Here is a 21,796-nt window from a genome sequence, read left to right as displayed (position 1 = left end):
GTTGGTTTCCCAGGGGATGCAGGGAGCTTGATTCAGTTTGGGTCTCTAGGCAGTACGCTCAGCACTACTGCCTAGCTATGTAGTCACAGGGGGGCCCCAAGTCTGGGTTTCCCTGTCCCGGTCCCCAAGACGGAGTTGTGACAGGAAGGGTATCTGCCGTAACATTCTAATGTGTGACTCAGTAGTTGTGTTTCTATTATACATATGCGCAAAACTTTATCGAATTTTTAAAAATGTCCAAAAAACAAAATTTTTGCAATTACACTGTTTCCATTAAATCGTGAATACGCAAATAAACACAAAACAACTCACACGAAATCATTGATTTACAGCAGATGCATTCAAATTTCTGCTCATCATCATCCATCAAAGGAGACGTCGGCGTCTTATTCAGGTCATTGAGCGGCAAGCTATACATGGTAGTGGCTACGGATGAAGTGATTTTTGGGAAATTGTGGTTGGTGATTATACAGAGGATTAACACATGACGCGCTCAACTTTTGATGAACTGTGTGATCCTCTTGTGGCGCCTGCTGTGGTTGTTGGTCACATGACTCATTAAATTAGGAAAAAGTGTTTCCATTGCACTTTTGCGAAATATACCATTTCGATATGCCTCAAAAACTACCTCCTCTAAGCACTTTTTCTGATAAATAAAAGTTGTTGTTTTTTTCAAAAAATGACGTGTTTCCATTAGGCGAAATTACTATTGAGAATCCAATTTATGCAGTTTCATAGTTAATTTGCTGTGGAACACAAGAAACACAATAGAAAGACTTTTCGTTTATTCACATAGAACAGAAACACAAATATATTTTCACCGAAATTACTGGGAATTTTGCATTTGCATCACTCCGTGTGTGCATTGGCGAGAGTCTTGTGATACAATACATATTGTAATGCCTGACTCACAATGCGATTTGTATCGCGATAATATCCCAAAACTGTACCTAAAGATTTTTTCACTATTTTTTTAAGTAGTATGACTTAGAAAAAAACTCTACCTGTAATAAAATGTTAAAATTAATTTCATGTAACGATCACAACATTAAGAACTGCAACTGTATCCCACAAACAAGATGCTTTAACCCAAGCAAATTCATGGTGCTTTTCTTTTTCTTTCAGTAAATTAAGAACATATTTTTATCAACATTGTCTGATTTCCATAGTAAAAGATATTTTTTAGCATATGAAAAAAGTGGAAAACAAAAGTGAGACGCTGAAGGATGCTAATAAATAATTAATTACATTTCACCATATCAGCATTTTAAATCGATACAAGAATCGCGAAACGAAGTATCACGATAAATCAATTTTTTCCCACACTCCTAGTTTGTCACGTTTTTTTCTTATCATGGAATTTAGCCAATCACATTCAAGAGACTGTACACACAGTGTCATGGAGCAACCTGCTGCTACCATCTCCAGCCACCAGAGGGAGCGCTCACCACCTACCACCACCTGGACTCACCAGCTCAGCTGTTCCCCATCACCTCATCACCTCCTCAGCATTTAGTCTGGCTCCACACTCCACTCCCCGCGAAGCTTTGCATGTGCCTCTCTGCCTGCATCGCCGAGCGTTCTCCTCCTGTTCTCACCTTCTGTTTTCCTCTGACCCTGCCTCGCCTGGCCCCTGCCCTCACCCTCGCCTGGATTCTGACCACTCTGGATTTCCTGTCTGTCCCAACTCTAGCTTTGTGGACTTTAACCTGTGCATTACGCCCATTGCCCTGTCTTCACCAAATAAACCTGCTGCACGTGGAACCATCTGTCTGCCTGTTTCGTGACACACAGGGGGCTTCACATGGTTGATTCTATGACCGTTAATTTGGCTCACTGGCTGGAGTTTAGACATGCTTAACCACCCACTTCAATGAAAATAGTTTTTGGTGTTTTTAACGTGATCTTGTGGCATTTTTCTGATGATAGAAGACATAAAATTAGACTCAAAGTTGTATTTCTTTGAGGGTTGCTCCGGGGCAATAGTCCCGCCCACAACTCGAGGCAAATTTCTAATAAACCGCTCTGCAGAAACTATGTCCTAGGTTCTAGAAAATGACACAAGCTTTTTGATCATAATTAAAAGACCACTTTGAAAATAGTTTTAAAATTGATTGGAGTAGGACTTTAAGAGGAAGGAAACGGTTGCAGGTAAGTGGTCGGCTGAAAGTGTCGGACTTGGTGACCACATCAGTCGGGTCGGGACGGAGCACAGAACCTCAGCTGTGCCCAACATAAACACTTCCTCCACTCTGAACCCTCAGAGCAGAGTCTCAGCTGGCAGTTTTACTTTCTGCTACTTTCCACCCTGTCAGGTGTTTGGTGGCCGTGTTGTCTCACTGCGTTGGTCCAATTACAGCAGCAGCCAGCAGGTCTCACTCCTCACTGCACTTTGACTTTCATTAAGGAGTGGGCTTTTATTTAGACTGCCAGCCACTGCTTTGGAAATAATGAAATGGAAGCGTGACGTGCTTTTTGGTGAGTCACTGTATATTTGTGTGTGCTTTCTGCACTTTTATGTGGAACTTTGTGAACCTTTGTGTGTTTGATGGCTGTTTACGCTTTGAGTCTTTATGGTCAAATGGTTGCAGCCGTGCCCTCCGGTGCTTTTCCTATTGCCTTTGACTGGCGCTTCAAAAAGGCAGAGATGAAATAACCAAGTTCAGACAGGAAACAGACACTCTTTATCTCAATTAAAAATGAAGCAATTATATTTCACAAACCATATTCCTTTTGCACAAAAGCACTGCACTCCGTTTACCTCCCAGTAAGTGCAGGCGTGGAATAAAAATCAAGTCCTGAAGGGATCCAGAAGGCAGAGGGATAGAAAAATACAATTTGAATATTTGAGGTTATTCACATTTTCTTTGTTTTGTTTGCAGGTGGGAATCAGCTTAAAAACCAGCAGTTTCGCCTGAACTGGGCTTGGATTTCGCTGGAAAAGGAACTTTACGTCGTGGACGAGGAGGTCAAATTCTTGGAGGTGGTTCTGAGGCGTCGTGGTTACCTGGGCGAAACGTCGTTTGTCAGTAAGAATCCTTTTATTTTTTTCAGTTTCCTTCAAAGATTCTATTATTCGAATAAGTCAGACTTTTTTTTTTTTAAAGATTCAGAAATATGTTTTTTTACGAAACTAAAAACAGTTAAAACCCAAACAGAAGAGCAAACAAAGACTGCATTGTTGTGGAGCTAACATTTTGATGGACAACCGCATCATTAGATATATTTTGCAACAATAGTTAGGCTGATCCAGATATTTAAAGGGGTCAGAGGTCACGACCCTTAACCTCTTTCTCCTGACCACTGTTTATGCTCAAATCCCACAAAAGCCCAGAGCTGACATGAATGTGTGCACATGCCTAAGGTTAAGTTAGTGGATGTATCCTCCAAAGTCTATTCCAGGTTCTGGCCTGAACTGAGCTCTTCACGTTTACTCCCTCACGTACTAAGAATCCTCAAAACTCGCAGAAATTGAATTGTCTAACCTTCTTCCAGTTATTGCCGTCTAAGGGGATGAGTCCTGATTAAAGTTGGGGCTTATGTTAAAGGTTAAGTCCCGCTCAGGAACGTTTCCTTTACCGTCTTCCATGCCTCCTCTGTATCTCCTGCACCTGTAAATTTTCTTTTCATTATCCGAAACGCCTCCGGGTCCCCGGACTAATGAAACATCTCTCAGATGATATGGAAATTCAGCTAACCCGAACAGCCTCTCAACGTACAGCAGACCTGTTCTACATCAATGACTCAGTCAAAGAATATTGGATTCTTAAAGCTGGTCTCCCTTTATGCTCTGAAAAAATGAACAATTGCAGCAAAATTAATTAATTTAGACAAATATATAAGAAAAAAATAGAATTTTTGAGTATTTCTTGATTCAAATCTTTGTGAATCAAGGGAAAAATGTAAAACTGCAGTTTGAAAAAGCTTGTAGCTGTGATGTAGAAACTGCAATCAGGCGGCCACAAGCTCACTGGTCTACTCCATAGATCCATGTACGTCATCTGGCTCCAAACTGTACATCTGGATAGCTCCAATACTGTTTTTGCTGCACCACTGATGTTAGGTTGGGGTTGTGAGGGGATGTGCACTTCAGCAGGAGAGACTGTAAACAGATGGATGATGGGAAATGGGGGCAGCCTTACTCCACACCAACAACTAAGAGATTCATTTCTATTGAACTTTTGCCGCTCTGCAGAAATGATATCCGAAAAAGGTTTTAAAATTTTGCCTAAAAAAACTCCATAATCTTGAATAAAAGACCATGCTTTTACAATAGATCAAAAGATGATCGGAGTGTTTTGAAAACACAGAAATAGATACTGAAGAAGAGAATCAAGTGTTTTGACTTGCCCCATTTTTGACATGTTTGATAAACGATCAATAAAGGAAATCTTTCTTTGAACTGCGGCTGCTTTGCTTTTAGTATCCCAACAGGACAAGCCCAAGCGTGCTTTTCATTTCTGAAATTGGTGTTGTGTGTTTGAAAAAAAAGTCTCATGTAATGTTTCTTCTTTATTAGAAAAAACATTACACATTTTTGGGTGCCTATGTTCACGTTTTTTCTTATTTATTTATTTATGTTTCATAAGCAAGAGAAGAACAAAACTCTTTTGCCCTTTAAGTTACATTCCTGAGTGGTGATTGTAGTCAAGATTATTAGATAGTTGTTTTATCTTGTCCTTTATTTTCTTCATTCTTAAGATACAATATTTACTCTAATATTGTTTAGCTTCACAATTCTTAAAAACCATTGTTCTTTTTATTCAAGTTTTTGCAAAACTTTACATGAGGTGCTGCAAAACACTTAATATAATGTTCATAAAGATGGTTAATACATTTGTTAAGGTTGTAAGAAGTTTATTAATATGTTTTTTGTAAACAACAGTCTCACTTTAAATGTTAATGAATCTTATTAAATATGTTAATAAACCTTATTGTGCTAATAAATGTCTTACTAACACCATATAAACACATTAATGGTTGTTAATGTGTCAATAAAGCTTGTTAAGGAATCTTATCATAAAGTGTTACAAACTCTGAATAAATCCTAAAAAAAAAAGTCAAAAATGTACTGTGGTAACTAGAAAAAATAGTTTTAAGTTTCCATTATTTATTAATTTTTTTCTATAAAATTCTACTGTTGTGTGACCATATAACAAACCCTGAAAGGTTTCCGTCTCTAAATCATTTATTTAAATTTTAAAACTTTTTTATTCAGTTTCAAATTTTTAATTATTATTTCTTTTTAATGTGAATGTTTTACGTTTCAAAACTTTTGGCCCTGTTTTGCTACTTTGGGGCGGGGCTAACACAAAGGACCAATCAAGGGTTGTAACTTCAGTCCCGATGCATTCACTGTCTCTGAAAACGGCTGTATTGTCTGTACTATCAGAGTCTGAAGTCGTCCCAAGATGGGTGTAAACGTTTTATCACGTCCAAAACACCATTCTAGCCCGTTCAAAGCGAAAAATGTAAAGAAAGATCCACGTGGACGGTTAACCCGTCGCTGGCGTGCACACGGCAGGTTAGGGGCGGGGTGACGGAGGTTGCGGAGTAACAGACCGCTCAGGAAATTGATAAAACAATGGAAGAATTTAGAGTCTCCTCCACAACAAACTTAAACAGACACCTGAGAGAACCTCTAAAAAAGGGCAGATCATTACTGAGAGAAAAAAAAACCTTGGTCTTCCACTATCAGCAACTCACCAGTGGAAAACATGGAGAACTGAGGCTTAATCTGCTTATGCTGTTGTTTTTTTTATTTTTTTTATTTATAATTTTTCCCTAGGAAACAGACAGTTTGATGTAAGGGGCAAAAAGAAAAAAAATACTTGGCTTCAAAGTTTTGAAGGACTTTTTATCTCACAGCAAGTTTCCCTCCTTTCTTGATGTGAAGGATGTTCATAGGAAAACTGTTTAATTAAACTGGATCAACTGGCGGTCCGCTCTGCCCGACCCTGCCAGTGTGGTCTCTGATCAGAGAGTTCTGGCACCGATGGACCACCATGTCCTCAGCGAAGGTGGCACCAATTTGGACGCCACAGTGAGCCAGCGCTGGCCTGCCACGAATCCTCAGTATCACTCGTGTAATCGGGGCCACTATGTTCAGGGTAAATCATACGTTTTTTTTTTTTTTCCTCCCTTTGAAGAGCGCTGCTCTTTCAAGCCCTATTAAGTGTGACTGTCTTATCTCAGCACGTATGAGCAGAGACGTTCTCCCTCTATCTGTTCTTGGATATCAAAGTCCAGTTTGGTTTTTATCAAAGAACAGAATCTTCATTTCCGCTGGTCAGTCTTCCAGACGATTAAAGACTTTCTAAGGTCGTTTTTTGACTTTTTACTTTCAGTTTTCAAGTTATTTTGACCAGAATGTACTCTTCTAATTGGCTTCATTTAGTAATTTTGTGATTTCAAAATAATAAAAAAATATATTTTTTTCTTTTTTTGCAGCTTGAAAGGTTGGGTGTGTAGCTGTTTTATTCTGTTTACCGCTTCAGCTCTTATGCATGCTGTGTGGCCAGTTAGCAAAGACAATGGGGAGGCCGTGTGACATTTTACTGGATTCAGCCTCGCAGCTCAACAGGACTCCTGCCAGAGTGAGAGCTATAGCAACTGTTAGCGCCATCAAACCACTCTGAAGCTGAAGGTCAGACAGAACACGTCAGATTCAGACCAACTCTGCCAAAAGAAAACTTCCACCAGGAAGAAGGGGTTTCATTACCTGAAAATTAAAGAGTAGTGCTATCATCATCTGTTTTAATATTGGGCTGCCACAATTAGTTGACTAATCAACGACTAATCGACTATTAAAATAGTCGACGATTAATTTAATAGTCAATTGGTCGTTACTTTATATTATATGGAGTCGGAGTGTAGTAAAGTTGAAAGTTATATTGGCATTATACTAGCTTTTTGGACTATTTTAGCATTTGTTAAGATTTTTTAGGCTATTTTTGTGTTTAGCTAATATTTCTGCAACATGTTAGCTGTTTTGGCTAACTTTATACATGTATTGTTTTTTTTTTTTTTTACTTAAAATTTGGCATTTAACTAATATTTTAGCTGGCTATCAACTGCAGCATTTTCAGCTATCTATTACAGCATCTTTAGCTATCGTCACTAGCATCTTAAGCTTCCAGATTTAGCTTACAGCATTCAGATTAGCATTTTTACAGATAATGCTAGTGTGAATATATCTCGTTTTTAGTTAGTTTAAAACTAATGGTGGTAAAGATGTGTGCTTTACATCTACTTTGCGCATGACCGATTACTTGACCAATCGGAAAAAATATTCAGTGATTAGTCGACTATTAAAATAATCATTTGTGGTAGCCCTAGTTCCTAGTAGTATTTTCATTATGATTATGCGATTTTTAGACAAAATCATACAAGCTGTGTTTTTTTTCCTGGGACATAGCTCCTGCAGAGCGGCAATCGCTTATTAGAAATTAGTGCTGCCACAAACGATTATTTGAAAGTCGATTAATCACTGATTATTATTTACGATTATTCGACTGATGGGTTCATACGCAAAGTGGATATAAAGCACACATCTTAACCATCATTAGCTTTAAACTAACTACAAATAAAGACAATTAAGATGATAATTTATTTAACTTGCGATGAATCGTGCAGCCTCTGTCCTTCATTAGTTTCTGGTATTTAAACAAGATTAGATTAATTGAGGTCGGCATCTGAAACAAAGGAACAATTTTATAAGTTTATAATATAAAAAGTGCATTTTTTGGTGCTGAACGCTCACAACTTTGTTTAACTTTACTACACTCTGACTCCATATAATATAAAGTAAGAACAAATCGACTATTAAATTAGTCGTAGACTATTTTAATAGTCGATTAGTTGTCGATTTGTTGACTAATCGTCGCGGCCCTATTAAAAAGTCTGAGTTGTAGGTGGAACTGCTGGCGCAAAGTAAGCCTGCCCGCATTTCCCACCATCCATCTGTTTATTCTCTCTCCCGCAGCTCATATCCTCTCTCCTCCCCAATCTAACATTACCACTCCTACAAAAATGGCGAGCAATATTGGAGCTACCCGCTCGAACAGTTTGGAGCCAGATGACATACATGGATCTCGCCATCTACAAGCGGATGCATCAGAATGGAGCAGATCAGAGAGCTTGTGACCCGCCCAGCATATTTTCGATGAAACAAATCCCATTTTTTTCAAACTGCTTTTTTTTTATTTGATAAAGAAATACTCAGAAATGCAATTTTAAGCCCACATTTCTTAATATTTGTCCTTAATGATAAGAAAAATACCTTAAGAACATGTTAAAACCCCCCAAAACACAATGGTCATTAAATAGGTCTTTGATTGTCTATATATGTATTACTGTTATTTTGGAGTTAACATTTACAAACTATATATTTTCAAAGGTATTGGCACAAAGGATGGCACAGCGGAAAAGGACAAGGACTTCCGGGGGAAGTCCCAGAAGCAGGTTCAGTTCAACCCGGGCCAGACCACGGCGACCTGGAGGGTCAGAATCCTGTCGGACAGCGAGTATGAAGTCTTAGAGACGTTCCAGATCGTTCTCTCCGAGGCGGTGATGGCAGCTCTTGAATTTCCAGAGGTTGCCACGGTGGAGATCCTCGACCCCGACGATGGTCAGTAATGATTTCATATCACTGTCTTGGCTCGCTTTCTGGCATCCAATTACAAAAAGGTTAAAAAGAAAAGAAAACTTTGGAAAAGAAATCAACAAGCAAAGACAAAGATGGAATCAGATAATACCGTATCAGAGTTGTTTGCTTTTCTAGCTGCAGGGAGCTCATTTCCTTAATCCAAGCTGTGGTTGTGATCGGGTATGATGTGGGAAATTCATCTGCCATCAACCTGAGGCCATCAGAGCGTGATAAATGAAGTGTTTATACCTAAACTGTATAAAAAAACAACCTTTAATATCGTGAAATGTGAGTTTTTGATGCCTGAATGAAAGAAAAACAAAATGTGACCAAAAGCGCTGCCTCATTTTGCACTCAGTGTTTGGCACACTAATGACCTGTCATGCTTTTGAAAACTTCACAAAGTAAAATAAGCTCTGCTTGGACAGATTAAAGAAGTTACTGCGAGAAAACATCAAGGGTTCAGTATAGCCTGGATAGAAAAACCTCATCCAGCCTCACTTGTGAAATGAAAGAGCTGCAATACACTTTGTGTGGTAAATAATATGTTTAGAGGCAGTTTGTTTCTAAAGTAGCGCCCAGAGAGCAGTCAGAGAAACTTTAAAATTTTACTTTTGTTGCCTTATGCCTTAAGCAGGGATTGCCGATGTTTGCAGTGTTTATAGTTTTTAAAGTTCTTCTGCTGCTTGGTCTCAAGGTCAAATACACTTTGAAGGCTTATAAAAATGTATTTTTTTTTCTGAAAGCCAGAATAAAAAGATAGCCAGAGGGTTTCTGGCATCATAAAACTGTGGAAAATGCTGGATTTTTAGACCAGACTGGGTGCTTAGAACAAAAGTGGAGCTCTACATTTCCTTACAGCCGCTGGATTGAAAAGGACAAGTCAGGTTTGCTGACTTCACAGCGTATTGTTAATGAGGCCACCCAGGATGTTCACTGGCAAGAATGACGAGCGTAAGCCTGAGCTCTGTGGTTTTTCACAGCTAAATTGTTTTGAGCCCATTATCCTTTTGAATGCCATAGAAAGCTCTGAGAGGCAGACAAAAAGATGGAGAGCAGCCAATGAGACATTTGAGGACAAGAAAGAAGTGATCGGACACGTTTCTCCTGGGAAACAAAACGAAAACATCCTTCTATTCAAGTTTAATTAAGTGACTTTTGATAACCGTCTCAAGCCTCCACAACGCGCGCTCATGCGACTACTTCCAATGGAAAGTCTAGCTTCCGCAATCATGATCATAAGTCCGTGAAGTAACGTTCACATCGCCCACGGCAACACGTGTTCAAGCAACAACTTATAATAAAAAAAAGTCTTCCATGTTCGAAAGTCTCACATAAGTTTCAACGTGCGCTATCAGGGTCTACGTTCAAAACGCGCAATGGATGTGTTTTGAACGTGTTGCAAGTTAAACCTGATTGAACTTTAGCCAATCAGAGACTCAGCATTGGAAGCAACGTCAGGCTCCTTGATGGAAATGCCAAACGTTTCCTGATGTGCCTGGCCAAAATTATATGACACCAAATCTTTTATACATCACAGTAAAGCTGTGAATTAGATTTGCACCGCTTTGACCATTTGCACCACAACTGTAAGTGGTGGACATGCGCTAGTAAACAACAGAAAAAAAGACAAAAAAAAAAAATAAAAAAAAAAAAAAACTGCTTATCCGGGGTGAAAACCATCAGCACAACGAGTATTCAAAAATGTAGAGTCAAGAATATTACAGAATGTAGGTTCAAAAAAAGGCGTTTAAGTATGCACAATCAAGAATACATGTTTAAAAATGCACGTTCAGAAATATGCATTCAGAAATGCATGTTCAAGAATACGTGACCAAGAATACACGTTCAAAATACGTGTTTAAGAATGAACATTTAAGAATTCCGTGTTCAAGAATATGCATTCACAAACGCACGTTCAAGAACACGTGTTCAAGAATATGCTTTTAAGAATGCACGATCAAAAATATGCATTTACAAATACATGTTTAAGGATTTGCGTTCAAGAATAAACGATTAAGAATGCATGTTAAAGGATACTTGTTTAGGAGTGCATGTTTAAGAATGTACATTTAGTGCATTCAAGAACACACATCGCGTGCCTGATGTGAAAGTAGCACCAAACTAAGAACCAGTTTTGCAAAAACTGATTTACTTTTTAATCTTCAGGGTACGGTGGCCCTGAAGGGCAAATCACGCCAACAAATCACTAAACGCCAAAACATATTATTTAAAAAAGCAAAACAAATTGTAATAAAAAATGTGAATGAATTAAAAAGTTTTTTGCAAGCTAAATGATTATACCCAGTCCCACTTCATACCTTTAATAACTTTAGGATGAGGCAATAGACAAACATCATCATCCGATCAGTGATGTCCTGTAATCCCTCCCTTTCCGGTTTCTTATTGTGTTTTGTTTTTTAACATTTTGATTTCTGTAAATAATTTTTGCTTTCTTAAATGTATTTTCTCTTTTCTATGGAAACTGAAAAAGGTAGGAACCATGTGATGTTCACTGAAGTTATTTGTGTTTTGATTTTTAGTATTTCATTTTGTTTTCTGAAAATGAGTTTTTCACAATTTTTTTATGCTGTTTTTGAAAATATGTGTTTTGTTCTTTTAATCATCATTGGAATCTTTAAAATGTCTTTGCATCACATGATTTGTTTTTTTTTCCTCGCACACATCATCCTCTAGACTCATCTTTATCACCCGCCAGGTAAAGAAGCTGTGCTGTCTCTGCGCTAGGTAACGAGCAGACAGCAAGTTTGATATACAACCTAATGAAAGCTTTCACCAAGGAGCCAAACCAAGAGCTGTTGTTTTCCCCAGTTAACAAGCTCGCCTGTTGAAATTTTTTGATGGCAGGAAATGTCAAATTAATTGTATTTCCTGAAGTTCCCTCTCATCTTCAGGCCACTTTATTTCACTTTATCATGCAGAAATCGTCTTCTCCTGAGATTCATTGTCCCTTTTTTTGTGTAGAATCGACCGTGTTCATCCCCTCAGCTGTGTACAACATAGAGGAAGGCATTGGAGACCTGCTTGTTCCCGTGCGCCGGAGTGGAGATGTCAGTCAAGAGCTCATGGTCATTTGCTACACTCAGCAAGGTAACACAATAGCTCGGTGTTTGGTTAGTTTGGCCCAGATTCTGTCATAAATATTCATCAGACATCTGCCAATGAGCTCAAAATGAAAAATAGCTTTTAAAATCAGAAAGGATTTTGATGTTTTATTTTGACAACAGAATAAAAGATGCAGAAGAGCTGTTCTCATGATTTTTTTTTTCTTTTCCTCCCCAGTTACGGCCAAAGGCACCGTTCCCACCACGGTGTTGTCCTACTCTGATTACATCTCCAGACCCGAAGACCACCACAGCGTCCTGCGTTTCGACAAGGGAGACACAGAGAAACCCTGCAGGGTTGTGATCATCGATGACTCATTGTATGAAGATGAGGAAAGCTTCAATGTCACCCTCAGCATGCCCATGGGGGGCCGCCTGGGCTCCGAGTTCCCCACAGCCAGAATCGTTATCATCCCAGACGTAGATGACGGTAATGTGCCGTAACACTGATTAGAAGCATGCTCTGGAATTCAATCAGGCTCTGAAATTATAAGGCTTTGATTTTGGAGTCGTCTTTTTTTTTTTTTTTTTTTAAATCCTACTTTTGGATGTGATTTCAAACTCAATCACTTTTGCACTTCAAGGGTTCTGCCTGATTTAAAGTTTGCTGTGTCCTAAAATATATTGACATTTTAGCTTCAGTGAGGAAAATACATACAGAAATCCCATTAGTATGGATGGGAATTGTGCGCTTGAACTTTCCCCTGTGTCTGCCTTCTTGGAGGCAAAGTGCTTATCTCATATCTGCAGGCTGAGACCGCAGGGCTGATAGTCTCCCATTTCATCCCCATGCCTTTTTGTTCCCAAACACCTGACGTCCTCTCTTCTCTTCTCTATCACTCTGATGATCTCAAAGCACTGCTGCAAAGTCAGGACTGTTATTATAGGCAGGATAATCTGGAACGGAAAGACCGCACGATTGCAAAGTCGCCCTTTATCTTTGGATTAAATCAAGACAAAATAATTTTAGCTGATTGTAAACATTTGGTTCTTTGATTGTTTGCTAGATAGTAGAGGTGTAAAGATTCATTTTAACAACGATTTGAGTCGTATTATAGTTTATGGGTGACGGTATGATTCATTGATATTAGTTTATTTCGAATGATCAGATTCGATCTGATTCATTGACCTAAAATTAGCCAAAAATTCAACCAGTGTGACTCACAAATAAATAATTCGGTTCTAAGCAGTCTTCCAGATTCCTTGTATTTGTGAGGATTCTGTGCTTGGATTTGTTGGATTTTGTCATCTTCTATTTGCCCAATCAGTTTCACCTGGTTAAAGTTGACCATCCACAACAGTCGTCATTTAGTTAATCAACCTCGGTCTACTTAAGCATCTGGATTTGGGCATCTGGGATCCGCCCTTTTGGGGGGGGGGGTACCGTGAGGATTCTGTGCTTTGATTTTTGTTTTTTGTCATGTTTTTTTCATAAGAAATCATGTTGTTTTTGTTTCTCCTTTTAAATCAAACCGTCACAGACAGGCTCTGTTTGAATTAATGATGAGCCGCCGTTCGCATTTTCGTGGTCAAATCATCCGTCACTGGAATTTTTGTGTGAGTTTCAAACAATACTTACGGTAGCAGGGCTGAGAATTCTGGAAAATCTCCACAGACTTTCTTGATGTGACCACAGAAATGTGAATGGCGGCTCATCTGACCGCAGTTGTAAAGGATTGTAAATCAATGAAAGATCATTTTGATGTTAGCTTTCAGGGGCGGAGCTTCTCAGCTCAGCTCCAAAGGCCACGCCCCCTCAGTGGAGGCTCCAGATCAACATGAAAAGTGACTTTTTAAGACATTTAGGTTGTGGGATTTTGGTTAAAAACTTTGGGATGTAGGGATATACTGTTCCAGATGTTACAGCCCCTAACAGAAAGAACAGATTGTCCAAAACTGGTAACACGCAGTCACCCCTAGTGGGTGCACCAGCTCTGGATTTCAAGTAGAGCTTTTTGCTGCATCAAATGTGTTGTCTGCTGTGATGACACTTTTGTATGTTACCATATCCCAATCCGAATGGTATCTTCCAATATCCATTTAATTGATTTGTTTCATTTTGAAATGGTTTTATAGAGATTTAGTTTCATCTGATTAACAACTTACCTCAGACAGATTGATCTGGTTGGATCGTAGGAATATAAACTGGTTTATCGATCAAGTAGATCAATTGTTATACCCCTAGTGTCTTTGTACGACAAACTCAAATACATAAAAGTGTCAGAAAGCGGAAGATCCTAACAGGATGGATACTGAAAGTGCTTTTGTGCACCTAGCCTGCTGGAACAGAAGGCGTCACATAGTCAATAATCTTCTTGCTGTTTGCCCCTTTGCCCTCAGTTAGAAAAACAAAAAAAGTCATATTTCGGAGAAAAGAAATATTGAGCCTTCTGTTTCTACAGTGTGTTGGGGCTCCCTGTAGCTCCCTGAAATCTATGAGTCTGGCCTTTGAGGATTCAAAATCCATTTTCAATTCTGTTAAAGCATCAGTGCATGTAAGTGCTTGTTTTTTCTCTTTAGTCCCGGTGGGGTCAGAGGTAGACAAACTTCAAGTGAACAACGTGTAATTGAGCTGTTTGAGGCAGGAGTAAGCTGGCGGTTCTGGAGTCTTTGTGGTGTAGCAGCTTCAGGTGTGTAACCGGAACGGCTTTTGACCTTCACTGATCCTGAGCAGAGGCTGCAAACGAACAAAACAGCTGCTGATGTTTACCAGCCTGTTCTGCTGACATTCATCCGCCTTTTCAATCTTATTATTAGAGGACATTGCGAGCCTCTGGCTTCATATGTGACATCACCAAAGAATTATTTTTCCTTGCAGATAATATTTTAGACTTATTGCTGTCATTTCAAGAGTTAATCTACTTTATAGTTTATAATGTAGAGTAAAACTTGAGAAAACACAAGTTGTAGCTTTTTACTATTGCTTTAGAGTCCTTATAAAGTTAAGTTTATTTTTATTTAACAGCTAAAAGGGATGCAGTAAAAATAATAAACATTAAAACATCAGTTTAAATCCAGATTAACTGTTAGATAATCCACTTAAAAAGCGGACATACCCAGAAAAAAGGATTACACACAATATAAGCAATACAAAAAAGTCTCTGCTAAAAGAAATGAACCAAAAAAGTGTCTTTTATCCAAACAAATCCTTCTTTAAAGAGGAAATACTAGAAGAAGTAAGAAAAATATTATTACTAGTGTATAGAATTTTGACGCATTAACGTACGCGATTAACAAATTGTGACTAACGCGTTAATATTTATTAACACAAAGGACTAGCAGTCCTTCTCTTTCCCTAAGCGGTGCAGTCATCCACAGCTTGCATTAAAAACACTTCATTGGGTTCTTTTCCCACTTACCATGGTTATTTACATAAGAAATAAATATATATAATCGATTTTTAGTGCTTTTGTTATTTAGATCGATTTTTCACAAAAAGTGGACTATGTGATCAATTTCCCAATGTGTTATCACTTCACGGAAATTTAATTTTGTGATTATTTGCAGATAATAAATAATAAGAGGTCAGGAAATGCTGTAAAATAAAAAAAATTATTTGCGATTATTGCTATTTTTTTTTACAGTTTGCAATTAATTAGTTAATTTATTTTATTGATTCTCAGCCCTAATTATTACCAAATGGAGAATTATTGGCGTTAAAAAACTAAAAAAAAAGAACATTATTCAAAATAATTTGCCTCTGTCGGTGCAGAGTAAGCCTGTACTCATTTCCCAGTATCCCTTTGTTTACACTCTCCCTCGTTAGCTTACAGCCCCTCGAACCCCCAAGCTAACATTAAAAATGCATTAAAAATGGTGAGCCATGTTGGAGATATCCAGCCGTATAGTTCTGAGACAGATGCCAAATCATACGAGGAAAACAAAGTCATTCATGGATCTATTCGTCTACGAGTGGATGCATCAGAATGGAGCTTGTGGCTACTACGTCACGACTACAATGTTTTTCCAATAGCATTTTCCCTCTGCTCCTGATTCACAACAATGTGAATAAAGAAATACAATTTTAACCTTAATGTTCTTTATATATGTATCAAGTTGCCACAAGAACATGTTAAAACACCATTTTCCTTGGAGTGGCTCTTTGAGGCTGGAGTCCTCATTTTGCTTGTGCGACAGGAATCAGTTTGCCATGCAGAATTGACACCTTCATCCATTATTGCTTTCTGGAGATCTTCAGGCACTGAGAAGAGCCCAGCGCATCACAGAATTCCCTCAGCACCAGAAATGATTTCCCATCCATGATTTATTCCAACTTCATCTGCAGCCGAGATGTATTTGCTGTTGGTGAAGTGACTCTCCGAGCGTTATGCGCGTGGACTGTGGAAATCCAAGCCTCTTTGAGCGCATTTGAGCCTTTCGGTGTGGTTCGCACAAAGCCAGCTGTCTGAGCCGTGCTGGCTGTGTGGGAATGGCACACTACCTGATATTGATTCATCTGTCTGTATCTGTGTGTGAACACAGACGGCACACTCGCAATACCTAGGCAGGACTAAATATCTCATTTGTGCCGAATGTTTGCAGCATGCTAATGTTGTCATTGTTATGCTTTCTGCTTTCACAGCTAGAAATGTGAAATCTCCCATCCAGCAGAGCTTTTATATTACTGATTGGCATTTTTTCTGGGCTTTTTTCATTTCCCCCACACAGTCTAAAGACCTAGATTTCAAATCTGTCGTTTGTGTGATAAGCTTGTTCCTACAGTAACACTAAAACCATTGCCAGATCAAATAAAGTGCCTTTCATTTAGTTCCTGTGCAGGAAGTATTGAAAACTTCCAGTTTTATTTTTAAAATACAGTGACTTTATCTTATTACATTTTCAAGAAAAATTGGAAAAGTACAAGGTTTATCTCCAACAAAAAATTAAATGTTCACTCATTAAAGTCCAGTTCATGCGGAGAGAGTAGAGTGATTGGATCCAGTTGGCTTTAAAGAGAAAACTTGTCTGCATAAAGCTACATTCACATTGGGCGTATGACATGCATTCTTGAACACACTAAATGTGCATTTTTTTTTTAGCACCAAGTCTTTTCATTGGAATTTTTCTTTTTCAACAAACTAGAACCACGCAAAACATTAAACAAAACCCCCTTCACTGTCTGTATCACTTAAGTCATAAACAAAACCATACAAGGGAAAAGTATCCACACATCTCCACAAGCATTCACATTACAAGGTCAGACATTTATTAGCAGCAGTGACATCCAATTTCTTCATATAATCTAATAAGGGATTCCAAGTTGAGTAAAATTCCTGACCCTCTTGCAAAAAAGCACATTTTTGACCCACATCTTAAAAGTTGGAGGGTATTGTTCTTTCCATTTCAGAAGTATGAGTCTCCTGGCAATCAAGGTCCCAGAGGTAATTAGGATTTGTGCTCTGTGGTTAAGCTTTGTATCATGTGGTTCTACACCGAATAAGACAGGGATTGCTGAGGGTTTTATAGCACATCAGATAGTACATTGATAAATTGACTGCCAGAAGTGATCCATTTTGACACAGGGCCAGAACATGAGCAAGGGTGGCTGCTGACTATCACAGATTGGATTGATATTGGGGATGAAGTTTTGTTTTAGACCAGTGGAGTCAATGTACAGTTTAAAACTGAATAACCATGTGGCGTGGACAATTGAGGAAGAATGTATTCTATCCAAAGCCCCTCTCCATATGTCTTCAGAAATGTCCAGATCTTCTTCCCATTGAGAATTGACTGTTGTCAAGGGTTCCAAGTCAAGTGTGTTTAGCAAAGAGTTAACTTTTCCAGTTGCTCCCCTAGTACAAGCTTTAGTTTTCAAGATGGATTCTAAAAGAGAATCTGGAAATGAGTAAATGATTTTATAATTTCAACAAGTAGGACTTAGGGATGTTGAATTCTGTCACTAGTTAGTCAAAAGAAGCAAATGTGTCATCAATGAACAGATCCTCAATTGTAACGATTCCTTTCCTGCCCCATTCATAAAAAACGGTGGTTTGAACTAAATATGAATTCTTGAACTCACATTTAAGCCATGGTGTTCTCTTCTTAAAATGGATAAAAACTATGGACATTTTACAAGAAAACAGGCATAAACATAGAATGAACTATTGTGTGTGGATTTTGTGGGTGTCAAACTCAACCGCTGAGCTGGCCAGAACCAAAAACACACCTTAGGTCGTAGACCAAACAGGACAAACATTTATTAAACACACAAAAACTACATTTTTAAAATGTAAAAAAACGTAACTTTTTGACATAACTATGAATAAAAACAGGCAGAAATATTATTTGAGAATAAATCAACCTTAACCTTAAATATACAAGTTAGAAACAAGCGCTAGATAACATTGGGCCATTAATAACAATAAAATAAAATGATATGGAGGGCCGGATTTATTCCCCAGAGGGCCGGATCCAGCCCCCGGGCCTTGACTTAGAAACGTGTTGTAACGTGTTGCAAGTTGGCTTTTAATCTGTTAAGGAACTTACTGTTGAGTTCATTAGATTCATTTATCACCAATTAAATCATTTACATGAAATGTTTTACTTTTAGACGTTTAAAAACAGACATGATGAACGTGAAATGAACTGCTGGGTGTGGATTTTCCTTCTAGTGGTTTCACCTCAAACTGAGGTCATACCTTCTATGAATTAGAGACGACTCTTATGGCAGCTAAGTGTTTAAAGCATGAACTTAACAAGCTGTACAGGTGTTGCGATTTCGCATGCACAGCTGCAACCCCTAAAATACCTACTATTTTCTCAGTAGCAGACCGTCAGGAAGCTTCATACCTACAATTTCCACTCCGTCTGCAGCCCGCTCTCGGTTTGGAAAAACTTGTCTTTTCACGCAGGTATAATTGGTGTTTGATATTTGCTCCGCATCCGGGAAAAACGTTGGGACTGTAAGACATGAAAATGCTTGTCGAGCCGGTGCGTTCGCAGCCTTCTGTCACTCGCGTGTAAATTTCACTTTGGTCCTGAAGGTGTGATTAGGAGCTGGATTTGAAGGGGGGAAACTCGCAAAACCCTGTCATTACACCTCACCTGCATTCCCCACTCATTCAGTTTTCAACAGGTGTCCACAACACTGAAGCAAAAGACGTTAAGCAAGCAGTCTGCAGAGGCTCGAACGAACCTTCCAAGTTGAGCGGAACCCAGAAAGTCGTCCAGTATTCAGAGAGTAGAGGAGCGTTTCCAGGGCTCAATTAATTCTCCGTGCAGGAGAAGCCACTTAGCGCTGTGGAAATGTCATTCAAAGTTCAAGTGAAATCAAGCAGGCAGTGGGAGTTTAACAGTCCCCTTAGGGATGTCTGTATCTCTACTCCATGTCCCGTGCTTTCATTTTATGCTATAAAACAGAGAAGCCGTTTCCTTTTTTATTGTTTTTTTTTTCCATCCTATAGCTCAACTCAAAGACTAATATGGTTACTGTGTAGATGCTCTCTGTTCTGGGTTGTTTGCATTTTTAATTACACATGAGAATAAGTTTCTCTTCTGCTTCACTCAGATTTGAATATTTTAGTGTTTCAGTCATTTAAACATTGGAATGAACATATTTCGATTGGCCAGCTCTTTCAATATTTAATGTAGAACTCTTAATGAAATGTGTTAAAAATATAAAAATGTTCTAATAATGCAAAAAAATAATCTGGCTGTTACATCTAAACGTAAAGGTGCTTTGTGACAGTGGGAGGGGTAGATGAAACCGGAGGTTTACCTTTCGTTTAATGGGCTTTGGTTCTTTGAAGCTGCCTGTTTGCCGGCTGCGCCAGCCTTATCTGGTTACTGGACTGGGACAACGGGGGCCTGAGTTCCTGGCTGCCAACTTCAGCCTCGTAGATCTGATTACTCCTCCAAGTAAGGAGCTGGTGCAGGCAGCCAAAACCATCTTTGTTTGGCTTCTCTGAGGGGAAGAACTCTGGCAGCTGCAGGGACACTCGATGCAAGCGTGCATTGTCCCGGTCATCTTCTCGTGACAGATTCAAGCTGGGATGTTTGCCGCCGCACACTTGCACTTAGGGGTGTTGTTGTTTCAACTGCGTAGAAGAATGGGGGCCACAAAGCCTTCGTTTTTTTCCTTTCATAACCCATCATTTCCAACTGAAATCCAACTCCAACAGCTCACAGAGACAGCTTTAATGAATGCTATATCTCCTCAGATTTGTTGAAATAATAATTACATGGTGTGTGGGATAATGAATATATTTTTTCTGATCAGTAAATGTGGCGGCTGCGGTGTTGACTGATAGCTAATGACTGCCTCTGTCCCCCTGTTTTCTTTTTCCTCCCCAGTTACCAAATTATCAAGCCCGACAGTATGGATTTGTTTTTTGTTTATTGCGTTTATCACTTAATTCCACATTCTCCCTGTGCAATGAGCTCCGTCCAAGTACCGTGTTGTAGGTGCTAAGCTGGGTTGCCATGACAACCATAACCTTTTCATTGAATTAGTTTTCTATGGAATAGCAACTGCCTAAGAGTGAAAATAGGTTGGAAAAGCTGATAAATAATGACGGTTCATTTATTAAGTTTCTGTGGCACTCGGTTGGTTTGGATACAATTAATTTGAAAACCTTCAGCTTTTCATTTTCTCCAAGCATCAGTTCGGAAAAGTAGCTTCTTAAATCCCACTCTGATAATATTTTAATCTACTGTAAGTGTTCCCTCTAGTATTTTAATTATTATTACGCCATTTTCATCCAAAATTGAAAAATCCTGTCGTTTTCTTGGACTTAGTTTCTGCAGAGCGGCAGGAGTTCATTAGAAAGTTGGTGTGAAGTAAGCCTTCCCCATCTCTCTCTTTTTTTTATTAATATTTTATTTTATTTTATATATTTTTTCCCCTATCTCATGCCATTCATCTATTTACACTCTCTCCCACTAACGTATGGTGTCAGTGACATGCAGTGAGGTTCACGGCGTAATCAGTCACATTTACAAACCCATGAACCCCACAGAGCAGCTTATTCGCCATCTGATTGACAACAGTTAAAGTGTGCTGTTTAAAATTTAATTTCAGAAACAAAACAAAAAAAAATTATTATTGACTTACTTTTTAAATGAAGTCCATGGCTCCTCCTTCTGAAGAAACAGACTGTGTAGAAGACTTCCTTTTCTTTCTTCTGTTTTAAAAGTCTCTCTGTCTCAATGAAGATCACTGCCAGAGATTTTTCTCCACAAATTCCTGATTTCAGACTCGTAATCCTCCATTTACAAAATGGTGCTAAACTGCTACAATTGGCTTGCTAGCACTAATTCTATTATTCTTTAGCTGCGGTGTCACATTCTCTGGGCTCACCAGCGCCCTCTGCCTTGAGACAGGCGTACTGCGGGCTTCACCGAGTGTATTTCTAATGCGCATTTTTAGCGGTTAAAAATGAAAAAATATGCATTCGTCATCGGCAGACTCACCTGTCGCATTCTCGTGTATTTGAACAGGAAATCCGTATATTTTCAACTTTTTAATGTAATAGACATGTCTAAAAAATAATATTTGATTTAAATATTTTATTAAAAACAAAAAAGTGTATTTATCTAATTTAATTTATATCTTTTGAAGTTATATATCCCCTGACTGCACATCACTGGGTCACCAATACAACTGCGACCATGCGATGGGGAGACATTGCAGAATTATCAATATTTCATGACGCCACACACTTTGTTTGAAAATCGTTGGCGTGGTCATGAATTTAGATAGTGGCAGTCAGGTGGTCAACTTGACGTCACAGCTAGAAGCTTTTTCCAACTGCATTTTTGCGTCTACTCCATGACAATTTGAATTAAAAAAAACTACTCAAAAAATTAATTTTAAGCTCAATTTTCGTAATATATTTTCCACTCCTATGAAAACACCATTTTCATAGGAGTGGGAGTTTGAGGGTTAAATAGAACAGTGGCTGCAGTGGAATCTGAGCTCATAAGGACCGAGCACTCAGACAGGCCCAGGCTGGAACTCGGAGCTTTACATCCCCCAGACCTCCCTACTGCCTCTCGGACACATCACTGTCAACATCTGCCCCAG

General features: G+C 38.8%; 1 protein-coding gene across 2 annotated transcripts in view; it reads left to right on the top strand.

The window, feature by feature from the left end:
- frem2b (FRAS1 related extracellular matrix 2b) overlaps positions 1-21,796 on the top strand; it is a 73,365-nt gene that overhangs the window by 32,568 nt on the left and 19,001 nt on the right. For both annotated transcript variants that reach the window (XM_024276959.2, XM_024276960.2), the window contains exons 3-6: positions 2,883-3,029; positions 8,399-8,629; positions 11,633-11,758; positions 11,951-12,202. In XM_024276959.2, coding sequence (XP_024132727.1) covers positions 2,883-3,029; positions 8,399-8,629; positions 11,633-11,758; positions 11,951-12,202 — 756 coding nt within the window. The remainder of the gene's footprint in view (positions 1-2,882; positions 3,030-8,398; positions 8,630-11,632; positions 11,759-11,950; positions 12,203-21,796) is intronic.

This window comes from Oryzias melastigma, linkage group LG13 (assembly GCF_002922805.2).
Source record: "Oryzias melastigma strain HK-1 linkage group LG13, ASM292280v2, whole genome shotgun sequence".
NCBI lineage: Eukaryota > Metazoa > Chordata > Actinopteri > Beloniformes > Adrianichthyidae > Oryzias > Oryzias melastigma.
Note: the sequence above shows the minus strand (reverse complement) of the source record. Positions and strands in the feature narration are given on the sequence as shown.